We start from the raw sequence: 21,022 nt of genomic DNA on the forward strand, positions 1-21,022 counted from the left end.
AAAAAAAGAGGCTGTCCCTGGGCGGTGGCTGTTTCTCAGGGACGTGGGTGCGGGCAGACGGCCGCCCACCCCCAGGCCGCCCGGCGGCCTCCGCCCGATGCTGGTGGGCCTTCTGAGGACCTTGTCTCCAAGGACCCGGGCTATTTCTTTCCAATATTCTCTGGCTTCTGTGAGCCCTCCCTGCTTTCAGGCAAATTCTAAACCGTTATGTGTAATGTATCTGTAACAGGAGGTCTTAGAAAATGAAACATATTCTCTTATAAATAGGTTCTAATTATTGCAATTCTTTCATCAAATAATTTTAATAACAATATTAAACAGTTAACACATATCTTATTTTAGACAAAATATAATTTCACTTGCACACAATGTAGCGAAGAAAAACAGACTAGATTTTTCCTCATATATATCATATCTTATGCATAGATGTTAAAATTTAAAATAACGGCCTCATGCAATTTGCTTTAGACTCAAAGCTACTGCGATCAGGCTAAATGTCAATCACGTTATACACATCTCTAAAAGATATTAAAAATGCATCGACCTTTTCCACTATGATGAGGTCTCCAACTTGTATGTCTGAACTCTTAACTTGCACTTTACCTTAAAAAAAAAAGAAGAAGTAAAATCAACTCAAGGAAACAACAGCACGCTGAGTTAAAGTTTCAATCGACAAATAACACTTCAGAAATAACTTTTGGGGGGAAAAAACACTAGAAATTTATTTGTACCTATGCCTTCAAAATAAATTGATTACACAGAGACACAGTCATAAAAACGGACTTCTCTCGCCCCCAAGTACGAACAGCTAACTGCCCCAGTAGAAGATGGGCGAGGGCTGCACGCGGAGGTTCTTCCCAAATCCGCCACGGCGCCGGGTCTGGGCCCAGCACGGCGAGCGGAGCAGCAGGCCGCGTGGCGCCATGAGCGTACGGCAGGAAGGTGTCCTCCCGTGAGCCCCGTGGACGGCGCTGACGGGCACAGAGGCAAAGAACACGATGTACAAAACCACCAACAGGTCAGGACCAGTAACTGATACCGATACGGTCGACGGCTGTATTACAGAAAGTGCTTCTTCCACATGCTTAGTGTGTAAATTCTTACATCATCTAGGTCATATCTGGTGTGCAATTATCATCTATAAAACTTAACATATAAAACTCGAATACAATGCTACCATCATACAGAGGAGATGAACCGCTGAATACCTCAGTTGAGACGCCATTCTGCATGAGTAACACAACTCACAGAAGCTTGCTCTCCCCTGGGACTCTGAACCCTTCCCCCTTCCTCCCCGCCTCCCTCCGTCAGTCTCCCTTTTAGAACCACCAAAGGTCTTGTGGATCTATTTTTACCTTTTTGTGACCACCGTTTTTAACATGGGGAAAGATGTAGGCCTTTACATTTGGTTGATTCTGAAAGCTAACAGGACAAGAGGTAAGCCCACATCACATTATCAAAAACTCACGTTCCTAGCCATACTACTGATTTTTAGACCACGTTCAACTTATTACAAACTTATTTTCTAAATACTTCTTAAAACAGCTCAGTTTCAAGAGTACCACTACTGTTTCTGAACATGTTTTCAGAATATGTAAATACTTTATTTTTCTATATTCCTCGATTACACAATAACCACATAAGGAATGGAACTATTGGGGGAGCTATATTTTATTCACATTATAAAACAGCAAAATGTGGGTGCACCTGTGGGGCTCAGTCAGTCGAGGTTCTGACTTCGGTTCAGCTCACCACCTCACGGCTCGTGAAATCAGGCCCCGGGTCAAGCTCTGTGCTTCATAACCGGTAAGTTTGTCTACTAACAGCCGGAAAGCATAGTTACAGAAGAAGGTCTGTTTTAGTGAGTTTTCCATCCGGCCCCTCCAGGCCTCTTGTCCGCACTCCCACTGTTATGTTCTCGGCAGCTGAGCACCAGGCAGTAAAGACGTCGCATTGATCTCATTATTGCTGAGTATTACTCAACAGAATTCCTGTCCTATCACTTAATTTTATTTTCTCTACTACCCATTCCACTTCTCCTTTCTTCTGGTTTTCTATATTCCCTGTAACAGACCCATTTAAGAAGGAAAGAAAGAGAAACAGCTACAATCATAAGATGCAATAAACACAGTAAATAATTTTTAAGTACTTTGAAACAGAAAATATATCCTTTTCTGACTCTTTGATCACGGTCTTACATTTCTAAGAGTGCTATTTTGTCACATCACAGACACAATTTATACTTAATAGTCTTTAATTTTTAGACATTATATAGTGATTTTATTCATTTCTATGGAACCTCCTTGCCAGTACTCATTTAAGGAAAACAGGTGATGGGAAAATGCCGTGCAGAAATTCTCATGTTCGTAATAAGACGATCTGAACAAAACGGGCAAGGCCGCCCCGTCAGATCAGTGTGGCCGCCTGCCTCGTGTGCCCGCTCGGAGCGCACCTGTCTAACTGAGAAGAGTCGTCAGACGGCCGGTGCCTCCTGGTCCCTGGTCGTCCTCCCCTGCTCCAGGGGACCGAGTGTGCGGGCGGCAGAGCCCGCGTGAGCGCACAGCCTCTGCGCTCCTCCTTCGAGAGCAGCTGGGTGTATTAACAAGACATTAACTCCCCCTTAAAGGTTTCCGTAGACTGAACGCAATCCCAGTCAAAATCCCAGGAGGCGCTGTGACAGAAATCGACAAGCTGACTCTGAAGGTCGTACTGAAATACCCGAGACCTAGACTGAACAAACAATTCCGAGAATGAAAAGCAAAGTGAAAGGAAAACACGACCTGATTTCAAGAATTATTCTAAAGAGACAGTCCTCAAAAAAGAAGGATGTCGGCATGAAGACAAACGGACGGAGTGGAAGGGAGAGTCCAGAGATCAACCGGCACGTGAAAGACCACTGGCTTCTGAGCGAAGAGCAGGCGCTGCCGGGAGCCGCAGCGGGCAAGCTGGGCAGGGAGCGTCCGCGACCCGCGGGCAGAGAAGGCCCAGCGCGCAGCGCTGCCAGCACAACGTCTGCTCAGACGGACACACACAATGCTAACCCTTCTAGAAGCAGAAACAGGAGAAATGAACAGGAAAGCTTTGTGACCTGAGTCAGGCCCGGAGTTCTCAGGGGCTAAAAGCACGATCACAAGAAAAACCCGATACGTCAGGCCTCAGCATCTAGAGCGTTAGGGGGGCCGAACAGTGCAGAGGCGTGGGACCACGGAGTCGGCAGCCGAAAACCAGCTGGACTCGGACGTGCAGGGGAGGGGGCTGGAGAGACAGAAAGGGTGGCCTCGAGCTCGGGTTGAAAATCCCCCACCACATGACAGGGGCCACAGAGGGAAGGCGCCCCGGTGAGTCCCCCGGGGGAGTGTCTGCAGCCACAAGCCCGAGGCACAGAGGTACAAAGGCCCATGGCAGTGACAGGCCTCCCCGGAAGTGACAGAAACACACACAAAGGCCCCGTGAAGCCAGTCTGGAAGCACACGGGGCTCTGCTCAGGCTGGGGGGCCCTCGGGGAGCACAGAAATCCCCTGGGGACTCCGCTGTAGGTGGACAGGGCAGGGGCACCTCGGGCCTGGGGTGGGGGTGGGGGGTCAGCATGTCCTCGGGGCAGGAGCTGTCCCTCCAGCAACATAGGCTGGGGACAAACTTGGGAGCGTGGGCGACGCCTGACCCCCAGGAACCTTGCACTCCTGGGAGCTCACATAAAGCCCAGGGAGAGAAACACGTTACCACAGGGACTGTGGTGATTACAGCCTAGGAAATTCAAAAAAAAAAAAAAAAAGGAAATACTGTTTTGGGGGGAGGGTTAGAGAGCATCTTGCTGAAAGGAACCAATGTTGACTCTTAAACTTACACTACCAATAATCAAAGTAGTTTTAAAAAACATTCTTTAGCAATAAAAAAAAGTTGGGGAGGGGCCAAGATGGCAGAACAGCATGGAAGTCTGTCTGCATCTCTCATCCCTGATGTGCAGCCAGACCACCGCCAGACCACCTGCACGCCTAGGACAGGGACCTGAGGACTAACCCAGCAATGTGCACAGCCTGAACCACAGGCCTAGGCATGTGCACGGAGCAGCGATCTGGGGGAGAGTGGGGCCGCGGAGGGCAGGGAGCAGGTGCTCCTGCTCGCAGAGAAAGAACAGCGGTGGGGGGACCGGAAAATCACCTCTGGTCCCCGCAAGCAGCTGGAGAGAGAGTGGACTGAATTTAAAAAAATATATATGCTCAAGTTAAAACACAAATTTTTTTCCTATTTTAGCAGTAAAAAAGTACTGGAAAGAATATGGAGATAATGAAATATCCTGGTAAGAAACATTTAAAGACGAAACGCTGAACGTTCCTCACCCGGCCGCTTCCCTTCTGAAATGACCTCACGACCGAAAACAATCTATGGCATCAGTGTCACCACCAACAAAGAGTCCAGAACGGCCAGAAGAGGCCAGCGCACAGCCGCCCAGCTGCCCGGGGCACACGTTTCCCCCGAAGCAAATGCAGAACTAAGTATCAAACCAACTAACTACATTCACTAAATAAAGATTCTGTAGGAAAGTACAAGGGTTTAAAGAAGTTAGAAAGCATCTCAATACCAAATATTTTATCAACTAACAGACGCAAACGAAAAGCATGCGGTCTCACTACAGACAAGATACTTCCAAGTCTTGGTCTGCGGGGGTTTGCATACGAGGAATTTCCAACCTCTGCTTTCTGCGGTTAGAAAGACATGTTACACATCTACCCAACGTTCAAATACACACTGCTGTTAACATGAACGGCTCACAGTTAACAAGCTCGAAAACTCTGACCACGAAAGCCAGCAACGGGACAGAGCAGCAGGCCCCCCGCCCCCGCCACGGGCCTCCAGACGTGCGAGGAGCCCTCGCGGCCAGGTTCCTACCGGAAGGGATGTGACTACGGTTCGCAGCCGTCCCTCGTCTCTCATGTCCTCTAGGTCTTCGGTGATCCCACGGCAGTGTCTTGCTGCACTGGACACTAACATCGGGCCTCGGTGCAGGGGTGAGGAAGCCACACGTGAGAGATGTAAGCAGCCACGAGTCTGTTAGTGACGTTTCGATGCCACTGGTCTATTCGTGAGCAGCAAGAAAATCTCCAAATAATGAAAAAGAAAAATAACTGAGGGAGGGAGGGAGAGAGGGAGCGAGGGAAAGACCAAAGAAACTAGGACATGCCGAAAAGCAGCATTATTTAAGACGGGAATGGAGCTGGCACAGAGGCCTGGATGAGTCTGGAGAGCACAGAGCCAAGAAGAGGGCCCAAGGAAATCTGACACATTTCTCAAAGGTGTGAAAAAAGACCTTTATATTTTTTTAAGTTTATTTCTTTATTTTGAGAGAGAGAGAGAGAGAGAGAGAGAGAGAGAGAGAGAAGGAGGAGCAGAAAAAGGGGAAGAGAGAGCATCCCAAGCAGGCTCCACACTGTCAGCACAGAGCTCGACCTGGGGCTCGTTCCCTCGAAGTGTAAGATCATGGCCTAAGCTGAAATAAAGAACTGGACGTTTAACCAACTGAGCCACCCAGGTGCCCATGGAAAAAGAACTTTAGTAACATTAGAAACTGGTTTTAAAGGAACTAACCACTTGTGATAATAACAAAATAGACAGGTCCCTCCTCCGTGGAACACACACCTGACACGTAAACTGCAGATGACGGGAAACGTCAGCTGAGAAACATGAGAACACAGAAACGCTGCGTGGAAGTGAAAACACTCACCTACACCGGGGTTCAAAGGCCTTTCTATGATTAAAATAAAAACCACAAAGGGAAACAGAAGGGATGCATACGTAGAAGCTACAATTTTATCTACATCTAAAAGAAAAAGACAGGTACACCTGGGGGGCTCAGTCGGTTGAGCATCCAACTTCAGCTCAGGTCACGATGTCACGGTTTATGGGTTCAAGCCCCGCATCGGGCTCTGTGCTGACAGCTCGGAGCCTGGAGCCTGCTTCCGATTCTGTCTCCTCTCTCTCTCTGCCCCTTCCCTGCTCATGCTTTCTCTTTCTCTCAAAAATAAACAAACATTACAAAAAATTTAAGGAAAATATAGAAAACAAGTCAAACAAGATAGAGATATTTGTCATGTGGTAAGCTTCTCTTGGAAAAATTATGAAAAGGTAGAAACGGACATGTGAAGAAAGATGAGTAAACTTTGTAAAAGATCATAATAAACAATGAAATGTGAAAAGGTAAGCGGCAAGCAAATCACAAGGAGAGTAGTTTTCCCCAATCAAGTCAGCAAGCTAAGACGCCAAGCACAGGGGCGCGCGGGCAACGGGAGCGCGAGCAGCGGCACCCGCCCTGCATGGCTGTGTGACAACAGCAGGCTTGGAACGGCTCCCATTCGATCCGGAAACCCCTCATTCACTTAGATCCTCCCACTGCCAGAGCCCCCGCCAGGCGCTGGCGCCCAGGGCCCTTCGGGAGAAGAGCCGTGTGAACACGGGGCAGAGGCCCAGCAGGAAGGCTGCCCCCAGCGCAGTCAGAGCAGTTACGGGGGGGCGGGGGGGGGGCGCGGGGAGGCAGGTGCTGGCAGACACATGCACCGACACCCGACCCCCACCTCGGACGGGTCCTCTGTCCCAGCCGGTGTTTATGGTGCTTCCACGTGTTCCAGGCCCTAATCTCCAAACAACAGAAGATGCGGAGTGAATGAATGTCATGGAGAAATAAATTCATATAGATCCTCCCAGGATGAGCTGAGAAAACAAGATGGGTCATGCACATCTGGTCCCGACGCAACGCATCTGCTCCTGCAGACCTGCACACCCCCTCCCCTGTGCGGTCACGGAGAGCGGAGCAGATAAGACCACGAAGCCCAGCTGTGTGTTGATGCCAGACCCACGGCGACAAATCGACAGACCGAGAGCCACTACTCGACGGCCCTTGTGTAAATGATGTGTCTAGAACACTCCTGAATGGACACTTTCCATTGGTCTGCTCAGACCACAGACGCTGAAGAAGACCGTCCAAGACGAAGGGGAAACGCTGAGCACGCTCCGACCTGGCGGGGAAAGATCTACTCTTCTACTTGATCTGCACAACAGTGGGCGAACGAGGGAGGTGCACATGACTGAGAGAAGGGAAGTCACCAGTGCCCCTCTGGGCACCGGCCGCAGCAATCTGCTCCAGCGACTTGAATTCATCGGCCCCTGAGCAGTTTCTGATGGGAAAATTCAGTCACCATTTGAGAATACTATTTCAAAAAAGACCAACTCTCTAAAGACATGACTGTCACCAAAGGGAACCCTTCTTGCCAAGTGGGAACGCAGCAAGAAGCCAGTTACACGTTAGGGTTTCCGTGGGAAAGTGGGCGTCATCCGCCGACCATGCACGATGGGCGAGAGAGGGAGGCTCCGAGGAAGCATGCCTCACACACAGTCAAGCTCACTACAGGATGATAAAATTTCACTGAGAGGTTTCATAATTTTTTATTGAACAAAAGTAAGAATTTTAACAAGTATGTGGTCTCCTCTACCTCCATGAGCGTGTTCACGGAGGGCAGTCAGGCTTTTACCCAGGGAGCCCAGATACTGGACCTCCTCAGGGACCATTTGTGTTCCTTTCTTCTGGGCCCGGGCCACGTGGCTTCCCGTGGAGCCCTGCGCATCCGGGCCACTACGATCTGGTGACTCAGGGAGTCCTAGGGCCCCATCTTCCGCGTCTGTCTTGTTGCTCAGTTTCTTGCTGTAGCCGCGCATGTTTAGTGACTTTTTGAGACGCGTTTTATGAAGTGTGTATTCTTTGTCAAGTGTGGTCTGTGAAGTCTTCAGCCAGGGGAGGGACGAACAAGAGGAAACTAACAAAGGAAAGGAGGGATAACAGAGGGAAGGAGAGAAATGAGACGGGGAAGAAGAAAGGGAAGGTGGAAGAGTAAATGACAGGAGACAGGGAGGGAGCGGGAGAGAGACCGGCCTGTCCCCGACGTGGCAGGCTGGCTCTGCCCCGGGGCTCCGGCACTTAGCGGACGGTCTGCACGGCTGCCCGAGACCTCGCCCCTGTCTGCACTGAGCTGAGAGACTGGCTAGAGGTGATCCGCTTTCTCAGGGTCTTTTCGGAGCACAAACCAGCGCCGGCCTCGGATGTGGCTTTCAAATCCCCCAGTCAACACAGGCACTTCTGAACACCCTAATTTTCCAAGGAATCCTGTCTCCAGTTCCTTCCACTGGGCACCTGACGCTCTCTCCAGGTGTCAACTATCGCCGATGGCCCCCGGCCACTGGGGCTGACACAGGCTCCAGAAATGCCTATTGTTTGTTTGGCTCTTCTGCCCTGGGTGACATCCAAGTCAGGGGAAAGAAAGACAACTATCTTGAGTCAGTCCTTCAATGGGCCCTGACAGGCGGGACAGACAATTCTCTGCAAGTAAGTCCTGCCCTACAGCCCGCGGAGCCTCAGCGGCCCCCAAGTGAGAACGTGGGCTGCCATCTCTAAGGCTGGGCCCGACTGCTCCCGGTTTCTGTGCTCGGAGGGGGCGGGACCGCCACTCGACAGCCCGCAGACCTCGCCAGACCATTGGGTTTCGAACGGTACAATTCACATAGAGAAACAAAGCTCTACTCATTCCAAACATCACAGTCAAACAGTTTAAAAAACAAGCCAGGATCCGTCCTATATTCTAAAACAGACACACCCAGGGAGCACCCAATTTACCTGGCCATTCTGCGGATTCTTTTTTCCAAATTAAAGCCACCTCTTTTCCACAACACCCCCTGCCTCTATCACGCCGTGACTTTAACACCCAGGCTTCTCACTAGTTAACTGTTCCATTTAATTACAAGGGCACAGTCTTTTCAAAACTGGTACTGGGACAACTGGATATTCACATACCAAGGAACGTGGGCCCACATCACACACCACACACAGGCGAGGACCTGAACATGGACCATGCATCCGAGCTAAAAGTGTAAAACCCCTGGAAGAAAATACAGAAGTAAATCTTCGCAGCCTCGGGGTGGCCAACTGCCTCTTGGGTACATCACAGAAGCACAAGCAAGACCAAAAAGCACAGACCAGCAGGACCCGTCAACGTGAAAACTGTCGTGCCCCAGAGGATACCAAGACGAAGAAACACGAGCCACAAAACAAGACAAATATGTCCAAATCACAGAATGACAAGGGACTTAAGTCTAGAATACATAGTTCTTCCAACTCAATACTTAAAACACAGATAACCCAGTTAAAGTGGTGAGCAAAGAATCTGAATACGCAGGTTTCCAAAGAAGACACACAAGTGCCTAAGAAGCACTTGAAAAGATGTTCAGCGACGCTCGTCATCACGGCTGCGATGCAAGACGGATGGCTACAAGTGTCCGCGGAGACGCGGGGGAACTGGGACCTCGCACACCACGTGGTTAGCCAAGTAGAAAACAGTCGGCCAGTTTATCAAAATATAGTTACCACAGAAACCAGCCATTTCAGTTGGGGTGTCCTCACAGAAGAAATGACGTAACGCTCACACCAGGAGGCTTGCACGCACACACGCGCAGCAGTGTCACGTACGGCTGCCGCCGTGGAAATGACTGTGCCCATCTACGCCGCGTGTCAGCCCGGCGGGAGCCCAGAGGGGAGCCCCACTCAGCACCGAAGAGAAATAAAGCTCCGCCAGGCCGCACGGCGCCACAAACTGGGGCCCCGTGACCACGGGAGGCGGGGGGCAGCCGTGACGCAGCCCCCACGCCGCAGACGCGCGGCGCCCGCTCCTCGGAGGGGGGGGGGGGGGGGGCGGGGGGGGGGGGTGCTGGAGCAGGGTCAGGAGGGCAAGGATGGGAGGATGGCCGACGTGTTCCAAAAGCAGATGGTGGCGATGCTTCCCTAACTCTGTGAACACACGAAACCCCCGGGAACCGCACCCTTTAAGTAGATAAACTTTACATTACAGGAGATCTATCCCAATAAGCTATAAGTTGTTTTTTTTTGGGGAAAATTACTTAAAATAAATAATCCAGTGTACAAATATCCCCATGTACACAGAAGGGACAAACTCCATGCTAAACCTCATTTTTTTTTTTAGGAGTGGTTTTATCTTATTTTTTTAAAATAGTTTATTGTCAAATTGGTTTCCATACAACACCCAGTGCTCTTCCCCACAAGTGCCCTCCTCCATCACCACCATGTCCCTTCCCCCCACCCCAACCCTCTGTTCCTTTTCAGTATTCAGTAGTCTCTCAGGTTTTGCGTCCCTCTCTCTCCCACTCTCTTTCCCCTTCCCCTCCCCCTGGTCCTCCATTAGGCTTCTCCTGTTCTCCTGTTAGAGCTGTGAGTGCCAACATATGGAGTCTGTCCTTCTCCGCCTGACTAAACCTCATCTTTTAGACAGGCTTCGAAGTTACTATGAATACGCGTTTAGTTTTCCAGTGCCTTCCTTCATCGTCCCTCACCGAGGCAATCACGGTCATGGCGTCACTGTCACTTCGCAGTGGTCATGATGCCCGCCTAGAAATGCTCCTTCCATACTCTTCTCCATACCTCGCTTCTTTTCCAGTGGGACTGAGAGACCAAATGAACAAACTCTTTAAAAACCTACATTAAGCAGGGGCTCGAAGGTTAAAGCCCTGAAGCAGTTAAGGAGAACTGGGCATAGAGCAGTCACCATTTTGGATCATGACATTAACTGTAGGTGCTCCAAGTCTCTGCACTTGGATTGTGGCCATGGTACCTAACGTCTACCCTCTCAGCTGGGCTGCAGACACGGCACCAACAGAGACTGCGGGGGAGGGGACACAGGGCTCCACAGCAGACGCCCTACCCCAGCCGGGCCTCACGCGCGTCTCCATGCGCACGCCTCACACACAAACCGGCACGGAGCGCTCCACACGATCACTTCTCTACGTGCGTGTGCGCGCACATGCGTCGAAGCGTGTGCACGTTTCTATGTGTACACACACACGCACACACCTGCAGAATGAATAAAAATCTGCCTTGAACTTGTAGGCGTCCTGTTATCCTACGAAGATTAATTAGATACCATGTGTAACCGCATAAAACCATTTCCAGGAACAGAAGTAAGGCATGCCCTCTTTCTCTCACGTTACCGCTGAAGCGATGACTACAGAAGCCAATGAGAAGCCAGGTCACGAGGGCCCCGCTGACCTCTCACTGTGAGCTTGCTGTAGAGCTGCGAGTTCACCTCCTTGTCCCGCTGAAAGCGCCGGAATTCATCAATGGCTTCCCTCATGATAGTGGCGGCCAGAACCAGCCCCTGTGCGACAAAACAGAAGATGATCTTGGAGAAAGTTGGACTTTAAATAACAAAAAGTAACAAAAAGTTTTACTCCCCCCCCGTCCCCGAATTTATGTTACTTCTAAAACCTAAATGATAACAGAGCCAAAAAGTAACGATGAGACACTAAGAAAATAATATTAATACACAGTATAAGATTTATAATTCTCACTATTAGCCAGAATTTTTTTTTAATTCATATCATAACATATACTTCAATCCAAACATCAGAAAAGACTTAGTAATCTCAAAGTAAAGAAACCCACAACCTTCAAAAACCCCGTGAATTATATTTAGAACACTGAAGCACTCAAGTATCAAATAACAAAGACTGACACCAAAATCATAGACTCTGCGCTTGTGTCTCTGCCGCCGCCCTTGGGGCACACGCATGGCCACCATGCTTTTCTTCCTCACTTCTTTTTAAAATATTTTTATTTAAAAATTTTTTTTTTCAGAGAGAGAGAAAGGGAGAGTAGGAGAGAGAGGGAAAGAGAGATGGCATGAGAAGGGGAGGAGCAGAGAGAGGGGGAGAGGGAGGGTCCTGAGAAGACTCCACACTGCCAGTGAGGACCTGACATGGGGCTCGAACTCACAAATCGTGAGGTCACGACCTGAGCAGAGCCAGACATTTGACAGAGTGAGCCACCCAGGTGCCCCTCTTCCTCACTTTTTAAGTAAAAACCTGGATAGACTAACTTGATGCTATCTAAATAAAACTTCTTTTTTCAAAGTTTATTCGTTTATTTTGAGAGAAATAGGGAGCACGTGAGTGGGGGAGGTGCAGAGAGAATGCAAGCAGGCTCCGTGCTGTCAGCGTGGAGCCCAACTCGGGGCCTGAACTTACAGATCGTGTGGTCACGACCTGGGCCAAAGTTAAGAGCCAGATGTTTAACCAATTGAGCCACCAGGTGCCCCTAAAGAAAACTGACGCTCTTGTAACCTGTTGTGAAGTCTGTCGCGCTGCTGACATGCGGCTGGAGCCACTTTCAAAGGCTGCATGTGTTTTCTGACGCGTGACCAGCTGCTGTCCAGGCCCACCTCTCTCCGAGCAGACTGTCCAGTCGGCTTCGCTGTACCGAGGAGCGTCCCCCGGGGGCCATGGAGACGGGGCGCAGCCGTGCAGCTCCGCCTCGGGGACAGTAAGCTGTTATCCCAGGGCTGCTCCGGGGCCGCAGAACCCGTGTTTACTGAAACAGCTGCCCCGGTGCATTTCCGGCTGTGCCGCCACCACCATCCGACCCTCATCACCCCAAAGAGAAAGCTCGCCCCCGCCTCCCCTGCTCCCAGCCCCCGCAGCCGCTAGCCCAGCCCTTCCGGGTGATGCGGTGTGGTCAGCATTCCCGTGAACTGCCAGCGGCTTCCCAGACGGTCACGCCGCTGGCCACGTGCTGGCTGGCCACATGCATGTTCCTGGGCTGCCTGTCACTCAGATCCCACGCCCGCTTTTTCCCTGTGTCATCTGTCTTTTCACAGGGAAGTTGTCAGAGCTCCTCAGGTTACTCTGGATATAAATACCTAACTAACGAGGGATGTGATTTGTAAGTGTGAGTTATACTTTCCACGCTATCATTTTACTCTCTTGGTGGTGTCCTCTGATGCACTGAAGTTTTTAATTTTCATGAAATCCAATTTAGGTTGTTTCTTTCGTCACCTGGGCTTTCAGTGTCCAAGATCACAAAACTCTACCTCTAGGTTTCCTTCCAGGAGTCTTCCTGGTTTTCTTTCTTCCGTGTAGGCCTCTGATCCGAGCCGAGGTGCTCAGTGTGCGGTGGGAGGTGGGGTCCAAGGCCGTCTGCGTGCGGTGGGGAGGGGGCGGGGGGGTCCAAGTTCACGTGCGTGAGGCTGTGGGGCGGTCCCCGCGCTACTCCTTGAACAGGCCACTCTCTGCACCAGACAGTCGCAGCACCCCTGCCGGAGACCAAGCTGGGCGGAGCGTGCAGGTTGGTTTCTGGACTCACGGTGTCCCTCGGCCTGTCCCTTGCCGGCACCACACCTTCCTGATCGCTGTGGCTCCCCAGCAAGCTCTGGAGCGAGAGGCGGGGGCCCTCCGTGCTGACGGGCTCTCGGGCCGCGCTGGCCGCCCCGCATCTCTCGTATTTCCGTGCGAACTTCAGGAGCGGCTTGTCAATTTCTGCCAAAAGAATCCCAAGTGGGATTCTCACAGGGATGGTACCAAACCTACAGGTCAATGTGGAGACCACGGTCACTGTAACAATATTAAGTCCTTCAATTCTTGAACATGGGATGACTTCTTTTTACTTACATCTTTAATTTTTTCAAAAACATTTTAAGTTTCCAGTATGAAATCTTGCGTTTTAGCTAAGTCTACTATTTTTCCTTTCTGATGCTATGATCCATAAAATTGTTAAGCTGATTTCATTTCCAGATGGTCACTGCTAGGAGATACAAAAGAGCGGTTTTGTGTGCCCCGCCCCCCATGACCTCACAGACTCCCGCATTCCTGCATGTGGACCCCCCCCCCCCCCGGGCTTTCCCATGCACAAGACCCTGCCACTTCTCAACAGAGACAACTTTTCTCTTTCTTTTCCATCTAGATGTCTTTCAGCACACATAAGACAAAGAAAACAATATAAAAATCTAAAATAGGAAATGCCAAAAATACTTTAAAGAAATTTAGTGTTATCAAAAGCCTTAAAATTTATACACACTTTAATCTAATAGTTTTTAAGGATAAGTTTCCAGAAGTGAAACTAACAAACAAAAACCAAGGATCCTGGCATCAAACATAAAAAAAAAAAACCCATTTCTGAAAATGACCTGAATGTCCACAAATAAATTCCTGGTACAGTCAGTCGTATGATGAAATACCATATTTCCTTAACGCAATGATGCTATCAGTCTTGGATAAGAAAACACTATCACTTTAAATACATAAACTCTACGTCACAACTCAGTGTCAGTAACGTGAAAAACACGCATCTACCTGCCCAGGAAAGACAGTTCTATGAGCTGGGCTCACGTAGAACATTTACTATCACAGACTCATGTTCACAGCGTAGAATTTCTTAAAATTCTGTTTGTGACTGACTCACAACAACAGTGAGATCATGACCTGAGCCTAAGTCAGAGGCCCAACTGACTGAGCCGCCCAGGTGCTCTGAACTTTTTTATGCTTTTTAAAAGAGTCACCGTTTAAAGGCCACAAAAACCGAATGAGCTCTAACTCACAGACAGGGAAACTGAGACACAAGGAGCACAAGAACTTCTGCAAGAGTGGTTGTCTCCGGCCCGTACGAGGCAGGAGTCCAAGTGAGTGATCTGCTCTCCTTCCCGTACTCCGCCCACACGACCAAGTACAGACACACCCAGAGGAGTGGACAGAGGGAAGGACCAGAGAATCACACTGAAAAGCAGTCTTTTGCAGACGGACTTGCCACCTATCAGCCCAGCTGGCTCTCAGGAACGTGTTAACGAAACCCCAGGCCCACATCTTCGATGAAAGACCCAGCGACGGTGATCCAGACCCCCTCCGGGAGCCATCTGCGCGGGCAGGTCTGCCGCACCGGCTGCGTTCGGGCAGCAGCGTCCCACGCCGTTCTGGTGCGCCGGCTCCGCGAGCGTGCCCTCGAAGCCCCGCTCCGAAAGCTGGAGGGCATGGAGGGTGGCCCTCACTCTGACACAAGGACGCAATAACGAGGTCACCGGGCTTCAGCTTACTCGCTGTCACACGGCAAAATTCGACACACCTGAGACCAGAGCTGAAGCCAGTAAACACTGCCGGGACTGACAGAGAACGATTACTAGGCCACCACTGTTCTGAGCAACGCCCAGCAGCCGGAGAACAGGGGGAAGGCGTCTGGGGTCCCTGTTGGAAACTAGCGGACGTGAGACAGGAGACCGTCTAACACCCGCTAAGTGACGGTTTTATGTTTCATTGGCAGGTTTCTGTCAAGAAGGAATCTGGAATGTGGATCCCTTTTTCTGAGCGGCCTCGCGGGCTCAGAGGGCAGGCGGAGAAAAGACACGGAGCAGGAAGCCGCACGAAGGCCGCACGCCGGCGCAGGCCCCACACAGGCCGGCGCGAGCAAGAGCAAGAGCTCAGGAGTGGTGAAGAGCCCTGACGAAGACGTCCTCTCCTCAGAACGCGCACACACACAAACGTGGTTTAGATATAGAGGTATTCTCAACTTGCCTCCATTAATAAAAAGATCTTCTCTACACAGTATCTGAATTTTCAGTTTCAAAAAAAATTTTGAGGTGAGTTTGGATCAAAGAACCAACGTACCTAAGGCTGCTTCTGGGATCTGAAGGTGAGCCTAATGCACACATCGACGTTTTAAGATTTTTGCTAAATCAGAGGTTAAAAGGTACGTGAACAGTGCAAGCACAGACACGAACAAGTCCTTACTGATTATGTGACAAAAGGCACTGACTGTGGCTGCTGCCAGAGCAAAGCAGCACAGAGCGCGGCTTCCTGAGCAGCCGGCTGGAGGTGCACTGGTGGGGCTGGGGGCCGGGGGGCTCGGGGGCTGGAGGTGCACTGGCGGGGCTGGGGGCTGGGGGGCCAAGGGGCTGGAGGTGCACTGGCGGGGCTGGAGGCGGGGGGGCCAAGGGGCTGGAGGTGCACTGGCGGGGCTGGGTGCCAGGGGGCCCGGGGGGCCAGGGTGCATCTCGAGAAAACATAAAGCGCTACTCAAATGGGAGAAGTGGGCTTTTTGCTTTCCTTTGGGGGCCCTGAGCCATGGCTCCATGTCCCTGACAGGAGGACTGAGCCAGGGGCTCCTGGGGCACCTCCCTGCACACGGCCGAGTGAACTGTGACACGCCGACAAGGAGAGGAAGACGCGCTTCCAACGCCGGAGGCTGATGGACAGTTGAGCTGGTGCATGCAGACTTCACGCAGACACAGAAAGAGCGGCTCTGGCCGACCAGTCAGTTCTGTGAAGACTTAAAATCCTCATTAGGAATCCATCTAAAACGAACATTTTCTTTGGTTAAAAGCTACCTAAATCACAGTTTAGAGGAAAAGATGCAAAAGCAAAACAGAATGAAGACGCTGTACATTAGAGTTTAAAAGGGTCCCGTGACCTTCAACAATGGTGCCGATGGACATTTCAAGCCGTGCTGGCGGTGACACGGAAGAGGGGGGCGCCCTGTGCGGCCATGGGTAGGAAGAGGGGCCGGAAACACACACCCAAAATCCTAAGCACACTGGATCTATGCTTTCACTGGAAAATGGGACACCAGCAGCGTTCAGCCAATGGGAGTCCCGGGACCCAGGGAATAATGCACAATCGGCCTGACCATCACAGCCAAGTCTGACACTGTGAAAAAATCAGGAAAAACGAAGCCTCCTTTCCGGGGAAGATGGACAAATTGGCGGCGTACGCTCACTCAGTGGAGTACTTCAGACAAGTGAAGACTGAGTCAGCCGCACCTGTAGGTGCCATCAGGGACCTGTTTTACAAAACAACATTAAGTCAGAAACGCAGGTTGCAAAAGGGTACCCCAGAGTGGGATCCTCTTCGTATAAACTTTTCAGGGCGAGCAAACAACACTGCGTCTGATTTCAGGGAGACAGGCCTAAGTAGTTAAATTCTTAGGAGAGACGCAACAACTGAATCCCAAATGCAGAACAGAAGTGGCCTGCAGGGGAGGGAAGGTGAGCAGGGGGCAGCTGAGCGAGTCCCCGCCACGCTCTCGCCACGGCGGCGTGGCCTGAGCACTGGGCTCGAGCTTCAGTGCCGTCCGTCCACGTGCCACTCGACGCCCACACAGAAAGGGCCCCTCTTCCACTCAGGATCAAGGCCGGGCAGCCCGACCTTTCTCTTAAGCACTGTCCCCAGGTCACCACGCGCCAGCGGCACCCCCAGTGTCCTGGCCCGAGAGCTTCCACAACCACGGCTCCCCATGCCTCCGCCTCTCTTTTCCCGGATCAGCGCGTGGCCCGGCCTCTCAGCCATCTGGATGCCACCCCAATGCCACCTGCCTTCAGTAAGAAGCCCCGCTGCCTTCCACCCCCGCTAACTTCCCGAGTGCAGCGCACTCACAGACTCGGTGACTGTGTATTCTGGACTACACACACGGTCATGGCTCACACCCCTGCTGCTCGGAAGTCCGTGTGGGAGCAGGAGAGGCTGGCCCCAGCGACGCTGCCAACGAGACTTCTGTCCCCTCTGCCGGCCGCCCTAGCGCCTCTAGAGCAGCTGAGCAGGACTGCGCAGCCCCGAGACATGAGCCGAGAGCACGCTGCTCACACCCCCGATCCGAGGGGGCACTTGGGCCCCTAGGTCCGCAAGTGAGCAGCAGGCTGCTCCTTCCCCAACGGAGGAATTTCACTACGCTGTCTTGCCTGGATTATGCTGATAATCTGCCCAAAAGGGAGCAAACAAAAGGGAGCAGTCCATTTTCCGGGGTGAAAGGAAGGAAGAGGAATATGCTTTGTCTATATAAGTTGAAAACTGATGAAAATTATTGGCAAACAGCATCAAACTATCAAACAGCATTATGATGGAAATGGAAGTATTCTATAATAAATACCATTTGCCTTTCAAAAACTGTTATGTACTGAGGGGTCAAGCAGAAATGGTCTGGACTTCTGAGATACTTCAGCCAAAAGTAAGAACCGCCCGTCTCTCTGTTCTGGACAGTAAGGTTGCTGGGTGGGTCACACCCTTGCTTCCGATGGCGCCACAGGCACAGGGGATGGGTGGGGGTGGTTAGGCCGGAGAGACAGACCTGTTGTTGTAGCCTAAGTACAGAATACACCATGGAGACCACCCCGCACCCCCAATAGCAGAGGCGCCTTGAGCAGTGCACCACCCGGACACTCCTACGGGGCTGCCCAGCATTTACAGACGGAGCTCCATAGAATCGTTCAACGAAAGTTCAGAGCAACAACAGCAACAATAGCACATTTCTGAAAATCTCATTAGTTTCTCTCTCAAGTATCTCCACTCTTTTGTTTTTAATTTTTTTTAATTTAGTTTTGAGAGACAGAGAGAGACGACAGTACAAGCAGGGGAGAGTCAGAAAGAGAGAGAGAGAGAGAGAGAGAGAGATACAGAATCTGAAGCAGGCTCCAGGCTCTGAGCTGTCCGCACAGAGCCCAACGCGGGGCTCGAACCCACGCACCGAACCGTGAGATCATGACCTGAGCCGAAGACAGACGCTTAACCGACTGAGCCACCCAAGCGCTCCAACCAACTCCACTCTTAAAACTATATTCTACATAATCATTTAACTTAATTCCGAAAATCTTAATTCTTTTACCAGAGGAGCCCAGTAGGTGTAGAGAGAGCCGATCTTCAGCGCCGGCACGAACTGGGAGCAGGACACGACCAGAAAATAGAGATTCAAGAAAAACTTGAATTGTTCATACAAAACCTAGAGAGGAAAATAAAAATTAACACAGTGTCTCCAAGGAAAATCTTTAATACTTCAATCAGATAATTAAATCTGCATAACATCTAACTACATCTCCATCAAACATGGAGAATAAGCCCGTTACAGTAAATTTCTTAATTTTGGCACTGGCTTTCCAATAACCAAATCACATACGAAGCAAGGTAAGGTTACCTCAAAATTCTACCTAAAATAAATTGAAAAAAAGACAACTAGAACTTTCAACTTTCATCCACTAAAAGTTTTGATTTTCCAGTTTTCCAACTTAACTCGGTGTCAGCCCTGTGTTTGTGCATCAGGGCAGTTGTACAAACACCAAGCTGACCAGCAGAGCGCACACCACGTGACCTCACGAAAACCGCCTCCACCTCCCGTAAATATATGCTTCCCTTAGGCAGTAAGGAGCCACGACATACATATGCTTCCCTTAGGCAGTAAGGAGCCACGACATACATATGCTTCCCTTAGGCAGTAAGGAGCCACGACATACATATGCTTCCCTTAGGCAGTAAGGAACCATGACATACATATGCTTCCCTTAGGCAGTAAGGAACCATGACATACATATGCTTCCCTTAGGCAGTAAGGAACCACGACATATAAAAGAACGTAAACTGCAAGTCAATTTTTGGGCAGATAGCTACCGACACGCATCTGACAGTCTCTTAGCAGCTGACCTGCAGCCACAGCTTCAAGCAGAAAATAAACTTCAACAAAATGTTAGGAATGCAAACCCTGCAGCTTTCTGTTTTTGTTTTTCAGTTCAAATAGAGTTATCTTTAAGGAAGAAAACCTACGATCCAGCATATTAATAGACTTCTGTTTACAAATCCTCAAACTATTAAATTTAAGTTGAAAAAGAAAATGGAACAAACCTCATGGTTACAGATGAGAATAACTCAAAGAGCAACGGTAACTGCAATTTAACTTACAACCTTGCGACTTCCGATCAAAACCTCCTTGGACGCCATTTTTCATGCCACTCAGAAGGTAGGAAAACTTCCACCAGAGCAGAGCAACGGGCTACGCGCTCATGCTGACTTAGAGCGTCCGAAGCACTTCCGCGCAGTGGCGTTTTCTACATCATCAGACACTTGGTCGTGCAGCTAACGCACCGGCTACGTTGATAACATGTTGATATTCATAATCATATTCAATTGATGTCTAAAAATGTTTTGAGTCATTTCATAAATTAATCTCAGCAGGAGAGAAAGCTCTTTTTCCTCAGTGATTTCTTTAAAATCTCAGTTAGCATAAATTATATCTATTAGCAATTCAAAAATTGCCATTTGTGCTAAAAATGGCATAGAATTCCTACTGTGCAATTACCAAATGTTTCTAAAATACTACGTTTTAGATGAAAAGCCTAATTTAAGAGACAATGTAAAGCAAAACCTCGCACGGTAACACCTGCACGGGCCCATCACCAGGTACCGCCAGGCACAGCCAGCGCTGGCGGCCGTGTGGGTTTCCTCTGGTCAACACTAGGCCGCCCTGTCGGCGTTAAGCCATGTGACCAATACCCTCCTGTCTACTGAGTGAGCTCTGCGGCCTTCAGGAAAATGTGCGACGCCTAGCCAGTCTGCGTGAATTTAATAATTTAAACCTAAAAAGAAAACAGCAGCTTCATTCAACACAGATGAGAGTATTTGTCCGCCTGAAAGACGGTTTACACTTTATCGTCCTGACAAAAGGGCTTTCAGTTACGGGGCCAGTGGTCTTGTGTGTTTTAATAAAGAGCAAATTAGGGATCGAATGTTCACCAACTATCAAGGATGGAGAGGGGGGAGAAATCAATGACCAATCTAAATTCAGCATGATTATTTACATAAAAACATGAGAAACAAGACAGCTCTTATTTCACATAACAAAGAGACTTTCTTGCAAAATAGCATAAAGCTAATAACTAGAACATGTCAAAACTTAGATGTAGAAATATAATCAGCACCAGCTGCCTTTTGTCTTAAATTTGTCTAATAGGAAATGATGCACAAAAAGCAAAAATTATTCAATTATTCATTATTCAAATTTTTAAGTCAGAAATATCACCAACAAAAATAATTAGTGAAATATTTAAACTTCATGTAATCCCTAATTAAATATAACTAATAATACAATACTATAATATGGCCTGAAATTTACAATGTGAAGTAGAAAATCTACCTGTAAATGCTCACAGAGATTTTGTCATGGAGTCACTTTGCGTAAAAAATTACATGACTTTCATTTTGAGGCTCCTACACAGGCTGTGCACTTGGCATTCAGCTTCACCTACAAACAACACTTACAGCTTTCTTTCTGATAGTTTAATCTAGGCCTACTTGGTTATTTCTACAATAACATAAATATGTTTATCCAGGACTCAAGTCAAACTATAAACTGTTTTAAGGTGAGCTCTATGCTATACCCATTAAAAGTGTGCATGAATTA

At 49.6% G+C, this 21,022-nt stretch overlaps 1 protein-coding gene across 1 annotated transcript in view; it reads right to left on the bottom strand.

The window, feature by feature from the left end:
* ATP9B (ATPase phospholipid transporting 9B (putative)) overlaps positions 1 to 21,022 on the bottom strand; it is a 184,946-nt gene that overhangs the window by 119,032 nt on the left and 44,892 nt on the right. The window contains exons 7-9 of the mRNA XM_029922755.1: positions 18,461 to 18,574; positions 11,096 to 11,204; positions 545 to 603 (exon numbers count right to left, since the gene is read on the bottom strand). Coding sequence (XP_029778615.1) covers positions 545 to 603; positions 11,096 to 11,204; positions 18,461 to 18,574 — 282 coding nt within the window. The remainder of the gene's footprint in view (positions 1 to 544; positions 604 to 11,095; positions 11,205 to 18,460; positions 18,575 to 21,022) is intronic.

Source organism: Suricata suricatta, chromosome 14 (assembly GCF_006229205.1).
Source record: "Suricata suricatta isolate VVHF042 chromosome 14, meerkat_22Aug2017_6uvM2_HiC, whole genome shotgun sequence".
Classification (NCBI taxonomy): Eukaryota; Metazoa; Chordata; class Mammalia; order Carnivora; family Herpestidae; genus Suricata; species Suricata suricatta.